Raw genomic sequence first — 22,250 nt, 5'->3', positions numbered from 1 at the left:
CAGCAGGCTCATGAGGGATAGGTAGGTGTTTTCCCAGAGGAGAAATGGGGAAAAGGCATTCCAGGCAGAGAGAACAGCATGGACAAAGGCAAAGAGGTAGGAAAAAAGAGTATAGCACATTCAGGGAAGGGCAACAACTTCAGTGGCCTATATGGTGGTAGTGCTTGAGAGTGGCAGGCTAGAGAACCCAACAGCAAGGGCAGGGCTGGAACATGAAAGGATCATCATGGGAAGGAAGCTAGGCCCTATTCTTTGGCAGCTGAGGGGCGGGAAGGAAGCTAGGCCCTATTCTTTGGCAGTTGAGGGGCGGGGGGCAGGGGACAGAAGGGTGTTTATCAGGAGAGCAGCAACCAAAGATGTATTTTAGGACAATTTCACTGGTAACAGCCTGGGAATTGGGATGGAGGAGTTACAGCTCAAGGACCTAAGGTCCACTACCCCCACTCCTCCTCACATATGGCACACACTCATGCATGTCCCATGAGCATCCCCCACAGACATATGCAAGCCACGCTGACCTCTCAGGCCATGGCCCTTCCAGCTTCCCAACACTGTTGGCTTCTGGGCTCCGCCTGCTTGCACCCACCTTCAGGGGATGACCCTTCCAGGGTCCTGGAGTGGGGGCAGGGAGGGGGCCGGCACCTGGATGAGAAGCTCCCCACACACCATGGCCCAGGAGCACTCACTCACCAGACCCATCCTGGTTTGTGGGGCACAGTGTACTTCTCCATGAAGGCAGTGAGCCGCAGCAGTGAGCCCTTGTGCAGGAGGTGGATCTGGCCAGCAAACTGCCGGTTGATCTCCAGTGACTCTGAGTTGAGGCTAGGCCGGTGGGAGTTCTGGAAGCTGTGCCAACGGAGCTTCCTGGTGAAAGATGAGGGAGTGCAGAAGGGCCAGAGGAGCAGGTTTGGATAAGCCTTAGGAAACGATGACTTCTTCTGATCCCTTTATTCTCCCCAAAGAAAACAAATGCAGGGAAGGAGATGTGACTACTGTCAGCATTGCTACTGGGTCCCAGGGTGGAAAACCTTAATTTTAGTTTCCAGGGCTGCCAAGTGGCCAAGAAGCTATCAGGGAGGGTGGCACAGAGCTCAGGCCCATCTAGTGCCAACAAGCAGTACCAGCCCCTTATCCCTCCAAGACTGCAGTGTAGGGGCTGTTCTGAGAGCCCAGAATGGTAAAGCTGGGGACCAGAGACCATGTCCTCTAACACCTATGATTTACTCATGGGGAAAAAAATTCCCAAAGTGGAGCTAGAATTTGTTCAAGGCCATAGCAGAGGTAAGCCCTGAACTTAACCTGGAGGCAATCAAGAACCTGTCCTTGGGCCTGGGCACTAAGAAGTGCCTTGAAAAAGAGTTGTGTAGAGGAGAGAGGGAGGGATGGGAGAGAGGGGAAAGAAGAAAGGGAGGATGAAGGATGGGGAGCAGGACAAAGAGACACAACAGAGTCCTCTGTCCCCACCCTTACTCAAAACTCCCACCTGCACGGTCTAGTCAGTGAGGCCCCAACGCCTGAATCTCGTCGTTCACGTGGTGCTGATGCCTGAAGTCCAGCTGGTGAGCCTGCAGCCTCAGCCTCATTCACAGAGTTTCCACTACTGTCCAGTTCACTGGAGGAGGCCACAGTGTCAGAAATGGAGTGTCCTTCTTCCACAGACAGGCTGGAGGCAGAGGTTGGTTCCCCACCTGAATTTGCCTCTTGCTCATTATCCTGGGCTGGGCGTGGGGCCTCGGCTTGTGCCTGTTCCAGGGGTTCAGCCTGAGCCTGAACCTGAACCTGAGCTGGGACTACTGGATGAACATCAGCCTGGCCCAGAGTTGAGGACTCTCTATGGGTCAGAGCCTCTGATTGGGCCAGAGACTCAGCCTGCCTTTCAACCTCAACTGTGGCTACTTTTACTGATGAAGTGACCTCCTCCTCTTCTTCCTCTTCCTTATCTCTAGTCCCCAGGTCTGGGTAGATGGCCTGAGACCAGAGCTCTACCCGTTGCTGCAGCCCCCACACATGCTGGAGAATGTCATCTAGGTGGGCGTAGTTGCCCCCACCCTCCTCATCTTCAGCTTCAGCCCCAGCCAGTACAAGCTCAGCTGGGTATAGCTCAGGCATGTTGTCATAGGTGCTGGCATGGCTGCCTGTGGAGCCACAGGAGCCTCGGCGCCCTTCATAGCCCCAGGGCATACCTGGCTGCCAATCTGCCAGGCGGTGTCCATCCTCAGGAAATAGGCTCTCAATGGACAGGGAGCGAGGGAATGTGCCTGGTTTGTGGTCCCTGGGCACATGCACAAGGCAGCCACCCCGGTGCACCCGCTGAGGATGCTGAAACATGGCCACAGGCCAGGCTTCCCAAGCCCTCTGAGCCTTAGTGCCACTGTCACCAGCTGAGGTGGCTGTCCTATTCTTGGCCCTGTAGAATCCAGCTGAGAGGAAGCCACGGTGACTGCAGAAAGAGGAGGCTTTGGTGGTCTTCTTTGAGGTGGCTGGGCTACACTCAGGCTCTGTTTGCTGGCTGCCACCCTTTTCCTTCCGCCTCAGAGAATCAAGGTGCTTAAGGAAGCTACGAGAACGGCGCTTCTTGGCTTTGTCCTGGAGACCCTCTCGGCCCAGGGTGGGGCTGAGGAATGGCTGGTCATTTGGTCTGGGGGCACAGCTTAGCAAGGGCAGGTCTGCTGGCTCGGGCAATAGGCTCACGGTGATGGCTGGCAGGGAAGTGGCACTAAGCTCAGTGAGGACACTCTCACAGCTGGAGGTCACTGGCAGGCCAGGGCTTGGTGGGGCCAGTAGGTCAGAGGAGCCTACACGAGACCAACATTTACTTTCACGCTTGAAAGCCCAGTGGTTGCTGATGGTACACTGCTCTTCCTCTTCCAAGTCTTCATTCTGGGTAGGGAGCCACAGGGTCAGGTCAGAATAGTCCTCAAGTGCTTGTTTGTACTCCACTCCCTGCCTCCAAACTCTTAGAGGACCTTGAGATAAAGGGCGCCACTTTCTGACTCAAGACATGTCCTAGATGTGGAGCTGGCTCTGGAGTACCGGAGTAAGCCAGGAGTCAGAGACAGAGCCCAGATGGATGGTAATGGTCATCGAATTAATCTAATCTTTCCTCATTTTACAGATAGGGAAACTAAGACCCACAAATGAGAAGTCATTTGCCTAAGGTCATCCAATGTCATGTAGTAAGCCAGTGACAGAGCCAGGGTTAGAATCCAGGTGTCTTGACCTGTCCTCAGCAGCCTCCCAAGTCTCTAAGCTATAGTCTTAGATTGGAATCACAGAATGCCAGAACTGAAAGGAGATTTTAGATTTTCTAATTTTCTATTTTGCAATATGGGGAAATCAAGGTCCAGAGAGGGGAAGAGGCTTGCTCAAGGCCACTGAGTAGTCAGTGGCAGAGGTGGGATCGGGCCCCAGGGGTTTCCTGCTTCCCAGGCCAGGGCTCTGGCTACTTAGCTGACCCTCCTGGCTCCAGACCTCTGGTGGAGAAAGCTTCAGAGGAAACTAACAAAGCCTGACCCCATGGAAAGATGAGGTCATCAGGCCAGCATTCCAGCACTACATGTGGACTAAGAGTCCTCTCAGTTTCTGCAATCCCACATTGGCAGAGTCAGAAAGGCCTCTTGAGTTTAGAGATGGGAAAAATGAGGCTCAGGGGTGTAAGACCTCCTGTGGACACAGTTGGGGATCTTGACTTCTAAGATCATATAGGCCATGATTTTTCTACCACATTATTCTGTCTCTGCTGTCTAGTGAAGGAATTCTCACCATCACAAAGCAAGTAGTGGAGGCAGATAGATTTCCCTGAGGAAGGGCAATCACTAGGTCAAGTTATTAGTAAACTCAGTGTGGAGAGGTGTGCTGAGGGGGGTGGGTGTGGCCATGGTACTTATTTTCACACTCTAAACTCTAGACCAAGCTTGCCAAAACCCATAAGGCTCATAAGAGCCCCCTATACCTCACTCTCAGGTTAGGGCAAGGCACTGCTCTGTACATCCCAGACACCCAGGACACTGGATCTAGTTTTGCAAATGGTCTGTGTATATCCTGGGTTCCCCACGGTGCCACAAGACCCCAGACCCCACCCTTGCCATGACTCACCTGCTTGCATTGAAAATTAACTTCCAGTTTCATCGAGGCACAATTGTTCAAGGTCATCAGCTTTCTATAAGGAAATGAAGCAGTGTTCACCCAAGGGTCCCAACCCAAGTTTGCAGGGCATAACCTATTGAAACAGTCCCATGATGCCATCCACTACTCTACATGCTCAAGCTATCAAAACCTCTCCCAAGATCCAGGGCTCATGAAGGTTTCAGTGCCAGACACAATGCTAGGAAAATTATGGCTTCTGTCCTCTGGAAGCTTACATATGTGTAATAAACCACTAGAGAGACAGCACAAGTTCAGGAACTTAGAAGACACAGCAGGCACACAGAGAGTGGAACAAGGAACTTCCATGAAGTGGGGGTGGGCGGTCAGAGAAGGCTTCCTGGTGGTCAGAAATGGGTTTCAGAAGGGAAAAAAAAACAGGGACTCTTATCCTGGGCTTCCACAAGAGGCTGTGACAAGGTAGAGAGGGAAAGAGTAAACTGACCAGTACTGGTGTGACAGAGGAGACTGAGGCTGATAAGGTCGGTCAAAGCCATACTGCAAAGGTGCCTCATGCTAAAAAAGCTTCACTTTTCTCTGCAGGCAGTTACACACTCTAAGCAGAGGAGTTCCTGCTTGGAAACTGAATCTAGTGGCTGTAAAGAGGCTGGATCAAGGTGCGGAGGGACATGGCAGGAAGGCCAGTTAGTTGGCTACTGTAATGGATCCAAAAAGTCATGGTTTGGCCTCAAACAAGGCCCAAACCAGTGTAAGCAGAGAAGGGGAAAATCAGAAGAATGTCTCAGGAATCTAACTGAAGGGAGAAAAGAATCAACACCAGATATTGACTTTCCAGCTAGAGTGCCTGGGTGGTGAGGTGTCACAGAGACAGAAGACAGAGTGAGCAGTGTGACTGTACCAGATGAGCTTTGTTACAGGTTGGGCTCCTCCTCTGTTAAAGGGGACAGGGATTGTTTCTTTCCATGAAGAAGCTCCAAGCAAGGCCCTGACCTCCCAGGCCTGGCCCTTAGTGCTCCCTACCTGCACAGGGCCCCCAAAGAGTCCTCGTCCAGAAAACCGTGGTCCTTCTTCACAGAGCCAATATCCAGGGGAAACAGACCTTCTGTACGGCAGAGAAAAGCCAAGATGAGTTGAGGGTGGTATGGTCAGAAACTCAGTGCCAGCAGCCCTTGAGTTGCAAAGGGGGGGCAGGGAAGGGAGGAGGCAGGAAAGCAAAAGCTGAGCAAAAGGAGCAAGCCTGGAGTAAAGAAGGGGCCCAGGGAACTCAGGCTGACCATTGGGGACAAGTTCAGGGTTGAAGGAAAGGAGAGTTGAGCTGGATAAGAGGACCCAACAATAATACAGGTCCATGGGAGATGGCAGGCCTGAGGCCTTGGGTGGCTGCCAGGAGCCAAGCTGGGCTCGCCTAGTCCCCTTCGAATCCTGGGTACTAAGGCAAGGAAACTCCTCCCTGCCCCAAGATGAACTGGGGGGATCAGGAAGAGAGTGAAGACAGAAAGGACAGTGTGCAGCTAAACCCCACCTCATTTCCTCTTACTGCTCAAAGCAGGGGAGCCCACTCCTTGGGATTTAGGAAGGAGAGGAGAGAGAGGAAGGTGCAGTAAGAGGACAGAGCATCCAGGAAATCCCATACCTCTCTCTGTCTTACTGGTAAAGTAAGCCCATTTATTCATTTAACTAATATTAATCATGCATCTACTTGGTGCCAGATGCTGGGGCTACAACAGCAAACAAGATAAAAATGATCCTGCTTTCACGGAGTTTACACTCTAATGGGGACAACAGACAATAAGCAATGTGTGAAACAAGATAATATGGCTCTGAATGCCATGAAAGACATTAGACAGGGTGATGGGGTAAAGAGAGGCTGAAGGGGTGGGGGCTACTCATAGAGAGGTGGTCAACAGAGGCCTTTCTGAGGTGGTGACCTCTGAACTGAATCCTGAAGAACAAGAGGAGGCTGGTCATGCCAAGAGCCTGGGAAGAGGGCTCCAGGCAGGACCAACATTAAGGTGTTGAGTGAGGAAAAAACATGGTGAGCAAGTGAGCAAGAAAGGAGCCTGGAATGTAGTGAGCAAAGGGAAGAGGAGCAAACAGCAGTTGAGTGATGTAGTCTTGTCAGTCATAATAAAACATGTGAGCTTGCCTCATTCTGAGTGTGCTGGGAAACCATCAGAGGAGTGACAGAGCACAGAAGTGACAAAGTGAGGCCCAAGGCTCACAAGGTCCTTCTGGCTTCTGTGCATTGCAGAGAAGAAAAAGGGGACGCCTGAGTGGCTCAGTAGGTTAAGCTGCCAACTTTTGGTTTCGGCTCAGGTCACGATTTCACAGTTCATGAGTTCAAGCCCCATGTTGGGCTCTGTGCCAACAGCGCAGAGCTTGCTTAGGATTCTCTCTCTTCCCCTCCCCTGCTCTTGCTCTCTCTGTCTCTAAACAAACAAACTTAATTTTTTTTTCTCAAAAGGAATAGAGGAGGTAGCAAAGGAAGGAGGCTGGTGCACTTCGGCAGGTGAGCAGTGATGGCAGGTCACACAGGATGCGGCAGTAAAGATGGCAGGAACTAGACTGATCTGAGACATACCGTGGAGGGAGGAGGGACTTGCTGAAGGATTAGATATAGAATATGAAAGAAAAGAGGAATCAAGGGTGATTCCTGGATGCAGGGCTTGAGTGGACAGCGGTGCTCTCAGGAGTTGGAATTTAGACCTGTTACATTTGAGATGTCTGTCAGACATCCAAGGAGATACTTAACTGCTGGCTGAAAAGATGAATCTTGAGCTTGGGAATGAGATCTGACAGAAATATTTGAGAGTCACCAGAATATAGATGGTACTTGGAGAAAGATCTCCTGGGAAAGAAATGTTGAGAGGGAAGAGGAACCAAGATTGAGCTTTGGGACACTCCAACATTTAGATATCAGTTAGAGAAAGCAGAGTCCTCTATAAGAAGACTAAGAGCAGCATCTAGAGAGACAGCAAAAACAGGAGAGTGTTCTAGAAGCCGAAGTGAGTGGCCAGCGGCACTGAATGCTATTGAGAGATTAAGTAAGGACTGGGAAGTGACTAGTGAACTTGATCACATGGAGGTCAATGGTGACCTGGACAAGGATTGTTTTATTGGCAAGGTGGGGTTGAAGGCAGAGTACAGTGGGGAGTGTGAGAAGAAGGAAAGCAGAAATAGAAAGTATAGACAACACTAAAGAAAAACAGAAAAATGAAGGAAACAGAGAAATGAGGCCATGGGGAAGTGGAGATGAGGTCGGGGACACCAGGATGCACCCTCCACATTGCATCTATGCCAGTGGCATCCTCAGAACTGGTACAGTGCAGGGGCCCTGGTCAAGACATGGGTGACACTAGAACTTATGAGAGCCAAAGTGATCCAGTAGACATGATGATGTAACTGTAGGAGGAGGGCCAAGGTCCACAGCTTCCTGTGTGGTTGGAGAAAGGATCTGATTGGCACCATTTTACAGATGAGAAACAGAGGGATATGGCAAGTTTTGGGGTAGAGGAGGGGGAGCAGCTGAGTATCCTTACCTTCAAAAAGCTGAGCATATTGAGGGAACCCTGTTGCTCGGAGCCACTTGCATGCTCTTTTGGCCTCAACTTCTAAAACGGAACAGAAGGAGAGAAATGGGTCTAGGTGGGTGCTGGCACTGAGCCATTCTGGGTGTATGCTGCCTTATTTCCAGCAGACAAGCACCTCTAGTTCCCATGATCTGGAAATGGCAAGAAAAGCACGGAGGGGGCTGGCTTATTTGTTCCATATCACAACCAGCAAGAGTTTACCCTGTTCCCCATACCCTACCCTCTGTATGTCTTTGTGAGGCCATTCTTGAGCCTCATTCCCCTGCTTGTCTCAATACCCCTCTCGCTCTCCTGCCCCTGCCCAAGAACAGAACCCACCAGCAGGAGCAACTCTCAGGAAAGTCTGAAGTCAAGGAGTACTGCTGGGGGAGGAAGCCATAGCTGTGTCTTCACCTTCCCCTTCTTCAGGGCGACATCCCCTTCCATGACCCTGGGTAGACCATCCTAGTCCAGCTAGGGATACAAAATGTTCAACGATTATCATTCTTTTTCCCACCATCATACCTCACATTCCCTAGCACTTTGATAACGAAATCTCACTTAACACACACAATAAGCTGTGAAAGAGGTTTTACTATCTACATTTTATAGATCTCCAGACAGGCTCAGAAAGGAAAAAGTCATCCACAGTCTCACAGCTGACCAAGGGAGCAGTGCTGGGGCCAGAGTTAAAACTCAGTCTCCCTCCCACTCAGGGCCCCTACCTTTCTGACATGGCAGCTTCCCCAGTGCTTACTCTTCCCCATCACTCATGGATTTACAGCCCTCCCTTCCCAGGGAACCTCCCAAGACTGCTCCAGCTCTCCCTTGTGGCTAGATCTATGTGGCATAATCCAGTGCTGACTGTCATGATGACACAGTGGTACCTGTGGGAATCTTGGAGGGCATTGGCTGGGTTAGCCTCCCACCTCTGCTCTGGGAGTGTCCAGCACCTCTGCTAGCCTCAGTGGAGACATGCAGCTGGACTAAAGGAGGCCCTCCTGGCAAGGATAGGCTGAGTGCCAGCAGCAATGCCCTAGGACTACCCAGGCAGCCATCTGTTTCCTACCCCAAGCACTGCCAGGGAGCAGTGGGGCTGGGACTATAGGACAAGGCACTGTGGGGATGGAGGGTGGGGTAGGCTGGTGGCTCAGCAGAGCTGCTCTGGCCACAGAGTCATACTCCCAACATCTCCTTGACTTCCTTAGCACCTGTGACCAGGCAACTCCGAGGAGACTGGTGGGGTTTTTCCGAGACAGGAAGAGCTCTTTCTTTCCAGTGCTCTTCTACAGGAAAATCCAGGATGAGATCCTGGCAGCTGAGACTGAGAAGTTAAAAGACAAAACAACATTTCAGAGGATGCGGGTAGGTAGACAACAGAGGGAAGAATACAGGAAGATCGAAGTTGATGAGAAAAAACAATAGGCTTCTCAAGGGCCACAAACTGATGAGGATTTGAGGGGGGAGAAGAGAAGGTTCTGGAGCCCCTGGAGCCCCTTTTGGCTTTTGGGGCAAACAGGAGTGGGGCGGAGATGACATCTGGGCATTTCCCAGAGTGAGTGCATCACGTCAGTGCCACCCCAGCATCTGCCTCAGCACATAGCTGTAGCCAAGTTTGCTCATGTCCGTGATCCGTGAAGATTGGTATGAGATGGTGCACCTGTACACACACCCCCTATAGGCCCCCTCAGTCTGTGCAGCACTTGAATGGTGTGTGTATGTGCCCATGTTTCTTGTTACTGCAACTTTCTAACCTATGATAAAGATCTAGGAATCATCCAGACTTCAGAGAGGTCCTGGAAAGTGTTTGTTCCCACAGAGCTTAGCTAACAGTACCTCAGACCCTCTGACAGGGTGCAGTGCAAGCCTAGCAGAGGATACAGGTCTCCAGACAATTGGTGGTGTGGGGGAACTGTGGTAAGAGCTGTTGGAAGGGACCTCACACCAGCCCAGGAAGCATCCGAGGTACCTGGTTTTGCTGCTAAAACAGCTTAGCCAGCTGCCACTACCACCTCCCTGTCTCCTGATCCTACCACACCCCCAGGAGAAGGCCCTTCTCCATCCTCAGAGCCCCTCCTAGCAGCCAGCTCTGCTTTCCCATGATTAGGATGAAGAGAAGGTACCAAAGAAAGGACCTGATAGTTCCCAGAAAGGCAGGAACAGGCACAGAAAGAAATAGTGACCCTTAAAGGGCCATGAGTCTGCTATGGCCACCCCAGGTAAGAAAGCTAATCCCCAGGGTTAGGCCTGCATGCCAAGAACACACCCTTGAAGTCCACTGCAGCCCTTAGCCATTCGTGGCTAAAGGCAGAACAAAGAGGAAAGGGAAGGAGAGAGGCACCTGCCTGCCCATTAGTCCTGAGGTCCTTCTTAAGCCGGAAGAAGTTGAGAGAGTGTAGTAAGAAAGTCCCGCATCTTACACATCTGCACCATCTACCAGAGCCACAGAGGCAGAGCCCACAGGAGAGTGGTGAGCCGCATGCTCCTCTAACGCTAGGCATTGGCCCTAGCCAGGGTTGGTGGGAAGGAAACCAGCGCACCTGAGTGGGCACCAAGTTCTTTTGCTTTTACCTAGAGCCCTCTAGCCCGCTACTACTCTGTGATCTCTGGACCAGCAGCATCAGCATCACCAGGGAGCTTGTTAGAAACGCAGAATTCCAGACCTACTGAATCAGAATCTATATTTAACTACATCCTGAGTTTATTTGCATGCACATTAAAGTTTGAGAAGCACTGGCCTATATTCCTAGCTGAAGGATTTTCACCCTGGGATGCACGTTAAAATCAGCTAGGAAGCTTAAAAAAGACCAATTCCCGGGGATCCCATCCTCAGAGGCTGATTTAATTGGTCTATGGTGGGGGTTTCCATGTCAGCTATAATATGGGGCATATTGAGTCCCGAGGAACTTTCCCAATTCCCACAGAGTTACATGTCACAGCTGAGACTATGATCCTAATCTTTTATTTTTTTTTAAGTTTTTGTTTTAATTCCAGTTACTTAACATACAGTGTTATTTTAGTTTCAGGTGTACAATATGATGAGTCAACAATTCCATACATCACCTGGTGCTCATCACAAGTACACTCCTTAATCCCCACCCCTTATTTCACCCATCCCCTGACCAACTCCCCTCTGGTAACCATCAGTTTGTTCTCTGTATTTTGAGTCTATTTCTTGTGTGCATGCTCTCTTGCACTTTCTCTCTCTTTCCCTTTGCTCCTTTGTTGTTTCCTAACTTCCACGTATGAGTGGAATCATATGGTATTTGTCTTTATCTGACTTATTTTGTTTAGCATAATGCTCTCCAGCTCCATCCATGTCATTGCAAATGGTAAGATTTCATTCTTCTTGATCACTAATATTCCATTGTGTGTGTGTTTGTGTGTGTGTGTGTGTACACTATACACACACACACACACAAACACACACACACACCACATCTTTACCCATTCATCGATTGATGGACATGGGCTACTTCCATATCTTGGCTATTATAAACAATGCTGCCATAAACAGAGGGGTGCACATATTCTTTTGAATTAGTGTTTTTGTATTCTTTGGGTAAATAGTAGTGCATTTGCTGGATCATGGGGTAGTTCTATTTCTAGCTCTTTGAGGAAACTTAATACGGTTTTCCGGAGTGGCTGCACCAGTAGCTGCATTCCAACACTGCACGAGGGTCCTTCTTTCTCCACATCCTCACCAACACCTGTTGTTTCTGAAGTTGTTGATTTTAGCCATTCTGACCAGTGTGAGGTGATATCTCATTATAGTTTTGATTTGTATTTCCCTGATAGTAAGTGATGATGAGCATATTTTCATGCATCTGTTGGCCATCTGTATGTCTTCTTTGGAGAAATGTCTTTTCATGTGAGACCCTGACCTTTTAATTTCTTTTACAGCTCTCTCTTTCCCATTTCATTATGCCACTTGCCCTCAGAGGCCAGGTAAACAAAGGGCTTAGACTCAAAGGAACAAACTCCAGGTCCCCAAACTTTTTTTTGACCTCCTGATGTAGTGGAGTTACAAGCTTGATTTGAAATCCTAGTGCTGTCAGTCACTAGCTCTCGGACCTTGGCAAGTTGTTTAACCTCTGTAAGACTCAGTTTCCCCCACTGTAAAATGGGTGGAATTGTGTCTACCTGTAATAGCTACTGAGAGCATTAAATAAAATCCTGGAGAGAGGAAAAATATCCTTGACACATAGTACAAGTACTCCCAACTAACTGAAGGGTCCCAAGAAAGAACGACAAACAGGAGAAAGAGGCCCAGCTAGCATTCCCTTCTGGGTCTAGAAAGTGGCTGCATCCCAGTGAAGGCAGTCCTGAGAGGAAAATACATTACAATCCAGGCCTATCTCAAGAAACAAGAAAAGTCCCAAATACAAAATCTAACAGCACACCTAAAGGAAACAGAAGCAGAACAGCAAAGACACCCCAAACAGAGCAGAAGAGGAGAAATAATAAAGATTAGAGCAGAAATAAAGAATATAGAATCTAAAATAACTGTAGAGAGGATCAATGAAACCAAGAGTTAGTTTTTTGAAAAAATATACAAAATTGACAAACCTCTAGCCAGGCTTCTCAAGAAGAAAAGGGAGATGGCCCAAATAGATAAAATCATGAATGAAAATGGAATTATTACAACCAATCCCTCAGAAATACAAGCCATTATCAGGGAATACTATGAAAAATTATATGCCAACAATCTGGACAACCTGGAAGAAATGGACAAATTCCTAAACACCCACACACTCCCAAAACTCAAACAGGAAGAAATAGAAAGCTTGAACAGATGCATAACCAGCGAAGAAATTGAATCAGTTATCAAAAATCTCCCAACAAATAAGAGTCCAGGACCAGATGGCTTCCCAGGGAAATTCTACCAGACATTTAAAGCAGAAATAATACCTATCCTTCTCAAGCTATTCCAAGAAATAGAAAGGGAAGGAAAACTTCCAGACTCATTCTATGAAGCCAGCATTACTTTGATTCCTAAACCAGACAGAGACCCGGTAAAAAAAAAAAGAGAACTACAGGCCAATATCCCTGATGAATATGGATGCAAAAATTCTCAATAAGATACTAGCAAATTGAATTCAACAGCATATAAAAAGAATTATTCACCATGATCAAGTGGGATTCATTCCTGGGCTGCAGGGCTGGTTCAACATTCGCAAATCAATCAATGTGATACATCACATTAATAAAAGAAAAGAAAAGAACCATATGATCCTGTCAATCGATGCAGAAAAAGCATTTGACAAAATCAGCATCCTTTCTTAATAAAAACCCTCAAGAAAGTTGGGACAGAAGGAACGTACTTAAACATCATAAAAGCCATTTATGAAAAGCCCACAGCTAACATCCTCCTCAATGGGGAAAAACTGAGAGCTTTTTCCCTGAGATCAGGAACTCGACAGGAATGTCCACTCTCACCGCTGTTGTTTAACATAGTCTTGGAAGTTCTAGCATCAGCAATCACACAACAAAAGGAAATCAAAGGCATCAAAATTGGCAAAGATGATTTCAAGCTTTCAATCTTTGCAGATGACATGATATTATACATGGAAAATCCAACTGACTCCACCAAAAGTCTGCTAGAACTGATACATGAATTTAGCAAAGTCGCAGGATACAAAATCAATGTACAGAAATCAGTTGCATTCTTATACACTAACAATGAAGCAACAGAAAGACAAATAAAGAAACTGATCCCATTCACAATTGCACCAAGAATCATAAAATACCTACGATAAACCTAACCAAAGATGTAAAAGATCTGTGTACTCAAAACTATAGAAAGCTTATGAAGGAAATTGAAGAAGAAAGAAATGAAAAAACATTCCGTGCTCATGGATTAGAAGAGTAAATATTGTTAAAATGTCAATACTACCCAAAGTTATCTACACATTCAATGCAATCCCAATTAAGATTGCAATAGCATCTTCTCAAAGCTAGAACAAGCAATCCTAAAATTTGTATGGAACCACAAAAGGCCCCGAATAGCCAAAGTAATTTTGAAGAAGACCAAAGCAGGAGGCATCACAATCCCAGCCTTTAGCCTCTACTACAAAGCTGTAATCATCAAGACAGCATGGAATTGGCACAAAAACAGACACATAGATCAATGGAATAGAATAGAAACCCCCAAACTAGACTCACAAAAGTATGGCCAACTAATCTTTGACAAAGCAGGAAAGAATATCCAATGGAAAAAAGACAGTCTCTTTAACAAATGGTGCTGGGAGAACTGGACAGCAACATGCAGAAGGATGAAACTAGACCACTTTCTTACACCATTCACAAAAACAAACTCAAAATGGATAAAGAAACTGAATGTGAGACAGAAAACCATCAAAATCCTAGAGGAGAAAGCAGGGAAAAACCTCTCTGACCTCAGCCACAGCAATTCTTACTTGACACATCTCCAAAGGCAAGGGAATTAAAAGCAAAAATGAACTATTGGGACCTCATGAAGATAAAAAGCTTCTGCACAGCAAAGGAAACAATCAACAAAACTAAAAGGCAACCAACGGAATGGGAAAAGGTATTTGCCAATGACATATCGGACAAAGGGCTAGTATCCAAAATCTATAAAGAGCTCACCAAACTCCACACCCGGAAAACAAATAACCCAGTGAAGAAATGGGCAGAAAACATGAATAGACACTTCTCTAAAGAAGACATCCAGGTGGCCAAGAGGCACATGAAAAGATGCTCAACGTCGCTCCTCATCAGGGAAATACAAATCAAAACCACACTCAGATATCACCTCACGCCAGTCAGAGTGGCCAAAATGAACAAATCAGGAGACTATAGATGCTGGAGAGGATGTGGAGAAACGGGAACCCTCTTGCACTGTTGGTGGGAATGCAAATTGGTGCAGCTGCTCTGGAAAGCAGTGTGGAGGTTCCTCAGAAAATTAAAAATAGACCTACCCTATGACCCAGCAATAGCACTGCTAGGAATTTGCCCAAGGGATACAGGAGTGCTGATGCATAGGGGCACTTTTACCCCAATGTTTATAGCAGCACTCTCAGCAATAGCCAAGTTATGGAAAGAGCCTAAATGTCCATCAACGGATGAATGGATAAAGAAATTGTGGTTTATATACACAATGGAATACTACTTGGCAATGAGAAAGAATGAAATCTGGCCTTTTGTAGCAATGTGGATGGAACTGGAGAGTGTTATGCTAAGTGAAGTAAGTCATACAGAGAAAGACAGATACCGTATGTTTTCACTTTTATGTGGATCCTGAGAAACTTAACAGAAGTCCAGGGGGGAGGGAAAGGAAAGGAAAAAAAAGGTTAGAGAGGGAGAGAGCCAAAGCATAAGAGACTCTTAAAAACTGAAAACAAACTGAGGGTAGATGGGGAGGTGGGAGGGAGGGGAGGGTGGGTGATGGGTATTGAGGAGGGCACCTTTTGGGGATGAGCACTGGGTGTTGTATGGAAACCAATTTAACAATAAATTTGATATTAAAAAAATAAAAACAAAACATAACAAAACAAAAAGAAAGTGGCTGCATCCACATCACTGTCAAAATTGCAGCCAAATGGCTCCAGGAAGTGAGGTTAGTTAGGAGGAAGAAGTTGCAAAGAGGCCACAATAGCTCCAAAAGACAAAGGATCCAGTAGTTTGAAGCAGGGTTATGGGATGAATCCCCAGAAAGTACTCCCTGGCAGGAATCTGGAGAATGTAATGGGTTATTACCCAACAGGTTGTCAGGGACACTGGCTCCTAACAATATACCACCTCATGGAGGGCTGGGAGGCCCTGGGGCTCCCTCCCAAATGGAGCAAAGATATATGTCTTGGTGATTAAGGGCTGAGCTAAAGTGCTTTGCTTTCATCCCTCCCACACATCCCAGCCTGTCGAGGCTGGGGCCAGGAGTGACCACTCACCCCCAGTAGAGTCCACTCACCTGAGGTTGGGGCCCAGGTGTCCTGGACTGAGGACTGCCTTACATGCCTCGTGGGGAGAGTAACACCAGGCAAGCTGAGGCAAGTGATGTGGGAATGTCTGTGACCCCTAGTCCTGTTTCTATGTCCAGATGTGCAGATTTCAGCAGTTTCACTATATTCTGCAGGCCATGCTCTGGTCAAGGCTAGTTTGATATGCTGGGACAGGTCAGGGATGTCACTCATCTGGCACAAGCTGGATTTCACTGAGATTTTTAAAAAAAAATTTAATGTTTCTTTATTTTTGAGAGACAGAGACAGAGACAGAGCATGATCAGGGGAGGGGCAGAGAGAGAAGGAGACACAAAATCCGAAGCAGCCTGAGATGTCAGCACAGAGCCCGATCCAGGGCTCAAGCTCAGGAACTGTGAGATAATGACCTGAGCCAAAATTGGACGCTCAACCGACTGAGCCACCCAAGCGCCCCAGGTTTCCACTGAGATTTAAGCCCAGACTCTTTCCCTGGGGAGGGTCCCAGCTGATCTGAGCCATAAAAGTTTGGGAAAAGGGCATACTCGAAAGCTCCAACATCAAATCGGGCTTCAAGGCCATACCCACGAGTCTCCTGGAGGGAGTGTCAAAGAAACATTGCTGAGCAGCAATGGATGATTTCAGAGGCCAATGACAGGATGTGCACCTACTAAAATATGCCATGCACCAGGGATCCTCTTAGCACAACACTTTTTTTCTATTCAGAGAAGGATGGAATGAGGAGAAAAGCAGGGCTTTTCTTCTTGAGAAATGCTATATGAACAAGAGTAGAGTTTATGCTCTCGGGAAAGGGGCAGCAACATCCCCACTGAGGAAATGCAATAATGCTCAAAGATGATAACTGAGTTGAAGAAAGAGCTTTTTACAATCAAGCTGGCTCCCCTACCTGCTGCCTAAGTCATTTTAGGCAACTTGCTTCATTCCGTAAGCTTTGGATTTTGATCTATACAGCAAGGACTAACAACTTTCCTGCTTACTTCCACAGCTACTGTGTGGATTTGGTCAGCTTTTGCCTGGTTTTGAAAGTGACTATATGAAAGCTATCATTAGTGCTACTTTTGTTAAGGCTACTTGAACTTGGCCTCTCTCTCCTGAAGCTAATATTACACTATATGTTAACTAACTGTAATTTAAATAAAAACTTAAAATAAGACTACTTGAACTTGGTATTCACACATTCAGTCTCTAAGGCTCAGTTCAGATTGTGTCCTAGTTTTAAAACAGTAAGAATGAGCTAGGAGAAAAAGAAAAGGCAACTGGCAACTAAGCTAAGGGAGGTCAGGCTGCACCCAGCCGATATCACCAACCTGACCCTCTTCATGCCACACTTGGGGGACTTTAGCATTGTGGTCACTCTGGGCCGTGAGAGAGCCACTTGAACCCCACTTCTGCCTGCGCTTCCCCAACCCAAAAGCCAGCTCAGACATAGGTACCAGGTAAGACTCAGGGCCCAGGATAAGCAATGGGTGGATGTCACAGAGGCCCCACATCAAAGGATCCTTGTCCTGCTGAAGCAGTACTCTCTCAACTCGGACTGCACATTATAATCTGGGATCTTTTAAAAATTCCAGTGCCTGGGCCCCCATCATGACCAAATTAAATTAGAATCTCTGGGAACAGGGGTGGTTAGTTTTCATTTGTTTTTGAGAGCTTTCTAGATGATTCTAAAGTGTAGGCAATATAAAGTGTAGGCCTTAAACAAACATGGCCAGCTAAAAAGCCACAGCATAGGTCTCTGGAAAGATTCTAGCCAGAGGCCAGACTCAGGCCCATTCTAATCAGTGGTCCATGTTCTCTCAGCCAGAGTGAAGGAGCAAGAAAGCAATGAGCTTATGGTAAGACAGGGGAGGGCAAACCTATGGGTATATGTGAAGGTAATTTATTCAAACAGAGGACCAGCAATTGTGTTGATTTCCTTTACCTTACTTTGTTTCCTATTTGGAAAGGCATCTCCTTCATGGCCCTCACCATAAGAGGAGTGTCTCCAAAATAAGGTCTGGCATCATCATGGTCTTTCTCACCTTTAGTGAGCACAGGAGGAAAAGCCACCATTATGAGGGAGTGGAGAAAGATCTGGGATGCCACTGTGTGATGACCCAAGTGTCTAAGGTGGACTTTGTGAGATCAAGCTGGTATTCAAGGTAGGCAGAGGAGCCCCCTACCACTCCAGGCCCTGCTGCTAGGTCCTGGCAAAAGGCTTCTCAGATCGTTTCTCTTGGTTGATGCAAGGCCCTTTTTCTTTGCCCATCTCCATTACTAGAGGGGGATCCTGCTTAAGGAAGAGATGTTTGCTTTGTGGCAGATGGCTTGGATCTCAGTTGGCCCCAGGCAGCTATTACCAGCTCTTTTCACCCTCTCATAAGGATAAATCTAAGGAGCCCAGGCCACAAGAAGTATGCCCACCCAGTCTTGATCCCTGGAGCCCTCAGAAGTGGATCTTCATTCAAATTTTCACAAATACTGCAACAGGTGACTGTCTGGCTATGCCCCCTCTCTCCCTGAGGGACAGTGGGAGGAGAGCCTTCACAAGGGCTCATAATAACAGCTATCATGAATTTGAAGACTGCCAAGATTTCCCCCTTCCTGACCTTGGGAGGGAGATTCAGGGGAGTCTGCAATACCCCGTCCACTAGGAGACTGGGTACACTCATTGTCTCCCTGCTACTAGAGCTGCTACAGCTCTTAGCTGTAATTACAATTCTTACTAGATTCTTCCAGGGGAGGGACACAAATGGAGGAAAAGAGACAAGACCAAAATAGCTCTCATCCCACATTCTAAACCTCACAGGAGGGGTGCCATGGTAAGGGCTGTTGGATTTCAAGCAGCTAGCTTGGCTGTGCTAGTCACTGGCTGGCCTCTGGCTTGTTAGGTCACAGGCAGAACTCGGGGCCCCTACTGCACCTGTTTGGATGCCAGCCTCAATCTCAGCCAGAGCTACAGCTGGCTGCCAAGCTCCTGCGCCCATACATGCAACACTTTTGGAGTCTCCCTGTCAGAACTGAGGCACCACCAAGGCACACAGCCCAGGAAGGGACAATACCATGGGACTGGGTGGCAACATTAGTGAAGCCACTGAATCTTGCTGGCTAGTGGCAAGCTCACATGTGTGGTTCTCCATTCTAATACCCCTTTCTCCTTAACACTCCATGTCCACACCAAAGCCATTAGGCCTCAGGGATTCTCAACCAGAGACAATGTTATGCCCCAGGGGACCTATGGAAATATCTAGAAACATTTTTGGCCATCACAACTGGGGAGGGATGTTATTAGCATCTATTGAGTAAAGGCCAGGGATGCTGCTAAACATGCTACACCACACAGGACAGTCCCCACAACAAAAGAACGGTTGACTCCAGACCTGAAGTGTGAAACTATGAGGGTCAGCTCCACCTTACCTGGGATCCTCTAGCACTTCCAGGTATTCCCATCCTTCCTTGGGGATATCCTGAGGGATGAGGCAAATAATGGATACATGATTCAGTGGCGTCCCTGGTCTGTGGACCCTGTTAATCCTTCGTAGGTAGAGTTGGGCAGCCATGGACAGGTGGCAGTTCTAGTTTGGAGTTTTTATAAATATGGAAGTCATGCATGAAACCCCCAACCATACACCTGTTCCCATAGAAGCTGTAGCCGGAGATCTGGTATGCAGCTTTAAGCAAGGGAGTCTCATGAGGGCCTTGTGGCTAAATCAAACCTCTGGTCTGCTGGGGCTGCTTGAAAATTTGGGTCCAGTCTGTGGTCTCCTGAACTGGCACTTGATACAGCAGGGTTAAAGCAGGCAGCTGACATTCTTGCTTAGCCCAGGGCTTCTCTGTGACAGTGAAGGTCAAAGCTGTCACCCTCTTTGCTGCAGTCACTCCATTAGCTTTCTTGCCTCCAGGGTATCCTGCCCCCAACCCAGTCCCCAAGTGCTCTGACAAGGTCATGGTGGCAAGGAAAGACATGTGTTTTAATAAGTCATGTACTACTCCATCACCTCTAGTTCCTAGCCTGGAGGCAAGAACTGCCAGCCTAACTGGTCTGGGGCAGATGTTAGACCAGTGGAAACTGCTCTCCATTATGGTATGGGTGGAAAGATTATTGGATTTAAGGCCAGGAGAACTACATTCTAGGCCCAACTGTACTAGGAACTTGTTGGGTGACCTTGGACAAGCCACCAACACTCTCTGGGCTACAATTTCCCCATCTTCTAATAGCCACTCATCAAATCTAGACCCAGAGCAAGGGTGTGTGTGATTATCAGTGGCTGGTTCAGTATAGGGAGCTTTCCTTCTCCTGCACATTTTCTTCTGGGAGACTCCAGTGAGGGTCTTCGGTGAAGACCAAGACCAAACTCATCTTCCCCTCCCAACCTGGCTTTCTCTCCAGATTTCCTGCCTCCAAAGGCACCAAACACCCAGGTTTGAAACACTAGTCATCCTATTCTGTCCTTTCTTGGCTCATGTATTTAGTCACCAAGTTCTATAAACTTTTCCATCAGGTGGTCACGGTTTCCCACGCCCAACAGTGCTCTAGGTTCTCAGTCTGGATTACTTAAGCCCTCCAAGTTCCCAGGCTCTAGTCTCTCCTTTCAACAGGTTGTACTGCCAGCTTCTTCTTACAAGAGCCAAGCTTTGACCTGGCCACTCTCCTACTCTGCAACCTAGCAGGCTTCCCACTGCCCACAGCCCAGGGTAGACACCAGACTGTCTTCCACCTAGCACTTGAGGCCTTCTACACTCTAGACCCAGCCTGACTTGAAGCTGCAAATTCCTATTATGCATCAGGATGGATGCATCCTATGAAATCTTCCTTCCCTGACCTCTCACTAACCCCCTACCACCCAATGGCTCATTTAAATTAAATGACCTTCTACACATTTCCATTACCTTCTCAGCAGCACATGAGACTATCTCCCCCATTTAACTGGAGTTCAACTGGGTCTTATTGGTCTCAGTATCCCAACTGCAGTTTAATCAGAGCTACAAAATGTTCAGGCAACACCCAGACAGGAAGTCCTGCTTTCCAACTAAACAGTGTGCGGACCTATGACTCCAGCCATTCCTCCGGCATCACTATAGCAGAGACACAGAACCGAGGACACACATGCAACTCAGCCAACTAGATGACTAGCAGAACACCTTGCCCCAGTGCAGAAGCCACAGGACCAGGAACCAAGGCCCAGAGGTATAAAAATGGAAAATAACCTCTACGTGAGGGTGAAGGCATTCTGACCTCAAGGAATACTCAGCTCTTCCATCCCAAGCTCCTATGAGGGCATCCAAGCCCACTTAATAAGGGACATGCGCCATCTCCTGCTTCCTCTCTTGGCCTGCAAAGTCTTGGCATGTACCCATTTTGACCTTGTGCCACCACTTCTACATCCCAACCCCACCCCCTTGTCTACTTCCTTTTCCTTTTGCTGGGGCCAAATATAAACTCCTGGGCAGGAAATGCCTTGAAGGAGCCTGGCCCCACCCTAAGATCCAGAGAAAATTGTCTCTTATAGGAAGAAAAAATGGGCCTAGGAGAAGTAGCCTCTTCGAGAGGGGTTTGTTCTCCCTCTGGAAGCCATGGGACACAGTCCTCCCTGGAGACCTGAAGCCAAAGGGAGGGCTGTGATTCTGAACAGAAAGGAGAAGGCAGGGGCCTTGGCTTTGTGGGCAGGGGGTGACAACATGCATATTTAGGTCGTATGGGGTGAAGGGAAGGAGAATCCACAATGGTGGCCTAACAGCTGTGTAAAGTCTAGAAACATAGAGGTTTTGGGTTACAGAAGGAAGACTAACAGGCTAGCAATCTGAGAATGTGGCTTTTAGTCTTGACTCTGCTACTTCTTAATTGTGGTTGTGTTCATTATTGATAACAATATTTATAATAGTGAATGTAATTATTAATAATAATTAATATGAAACACTAATATTTACTGAGCACCTACTATATGCCAGGTCCTGAGCTAAGGACTTTACACAGATCACATTGGGCAAGACTTAACTTCCCTGTGCTTCAGTGTTCTCATCTGTAAAATAGGGATACGATTATAGCACTGACAACATGAGGTTTCTGCAAGTATAAAATGAGATAATAATAACAACAGCCAAAGGGTACAGAGTCATCGTTATGTTCCAGGCCTAGGTACTTTTTATATGGTTTATATCAATGAATCTTCACAACACCCCTGTGGGGTAAGTGCTATATTTCTATTTGACAGATTGAGAAAACTGAGGCCCAGAGATAGCTAGTGACTTGCCCAAAGTCAGCAGTTAGGAAGTGGTGTGTCAAGATGCAAATCCAAGCAGTCTAGTTACAGAGTCCTCCAAGTCCACCAAGTTAGAATATTCTTCATTAAACAGGAGAAATCATGTTGGCCATAGATACAAAAAACATATGCTAGGATTTTTGTAGTATGAACCCTTGGCCTGAAGTAACTTCCCATCAGCAGAGAAGACATTTGACCATCCCACATCTCATTTGGTCCCCATGACGGCCCTGTCCAAAGCAGGCCTACTGCACAAATGGGGGATCTGAGGCTACAAAAGGTCAACTGGCTTCTATTGTACTACAGATGGGGGCCAGGAGCCTGCCTAGATGACCATAGCCATCCTATTAATCTGTTCCCATGTCGGTCTCCCTAGGCTC

The 22,250-nt window shown here is 47.5% G+C and overlaps 1 protein-coding gene across 5 annotated transcripts in view; it reads right to left on the bottom strand.

Annotated features, from left to right (window-relative positions):
• Positions 1-22,250, bottom strand: part of STARD8 (StAR related lipid transfer domain containing 8) — a 94,929-nt gene that overhangs the window by 5,828 nt on the left and 66,851 nt on the right. For 2 of the 5 annotated variants that reach the window (XM_058712538.1, XM_058712539.1), the window contains 6 exons: positions 15,604-15,846; positions 7,644-7,715; positions 5,125-5,206; positions 4,096-4,159; positions 1,484-2,880; positions 691-864 (listed from right to left, as the gene is read on the bottom strand). In XM_058712538.1, the coding sequence (XP_058568521.1) occupies positions 691-864; positions 1,484-2,880; positions 4,096-4,159; positions 5,125-5,206; positions 7,644-7,715; positions 15,604-15,846 (2,032 nt within the window). Of the gene's footprint in view, positions 1-690; positions 865-1,483; positions 2,881-4,095; positions 4,160-5,124; positions 5,207-7,643; positions 7,716-15,603; positions 15,847-22,250 lie in introns of those variants that run through there. The other 3 variants (XM_058712540.1, XM_058712542.1, XM_058712541.1) reach the window with 3 other exon arrangements.

The sequence above is a fragment of the Neofelis nebulosa genome, chromosome X (genome assembly GCF_028018385.1).
Source record: "Neofelis nebulosa isolate mNeoNeb1 chromosome X, mNeoNeb1.pri, whole genome shotgun sequence".
Taxonomy (NCBI): domain Eukaryota; kingdom Metazoa; phylum Chordata; class Mammalia; order Carnivora; family Felidae; genus Neofelis; species Neofelis nebulosa.
The sequence above is the reverse complement of the archived record's forward strand: the minus strand, read 5'-3'. Positions and strand labels throughout refer to the sequence as shown.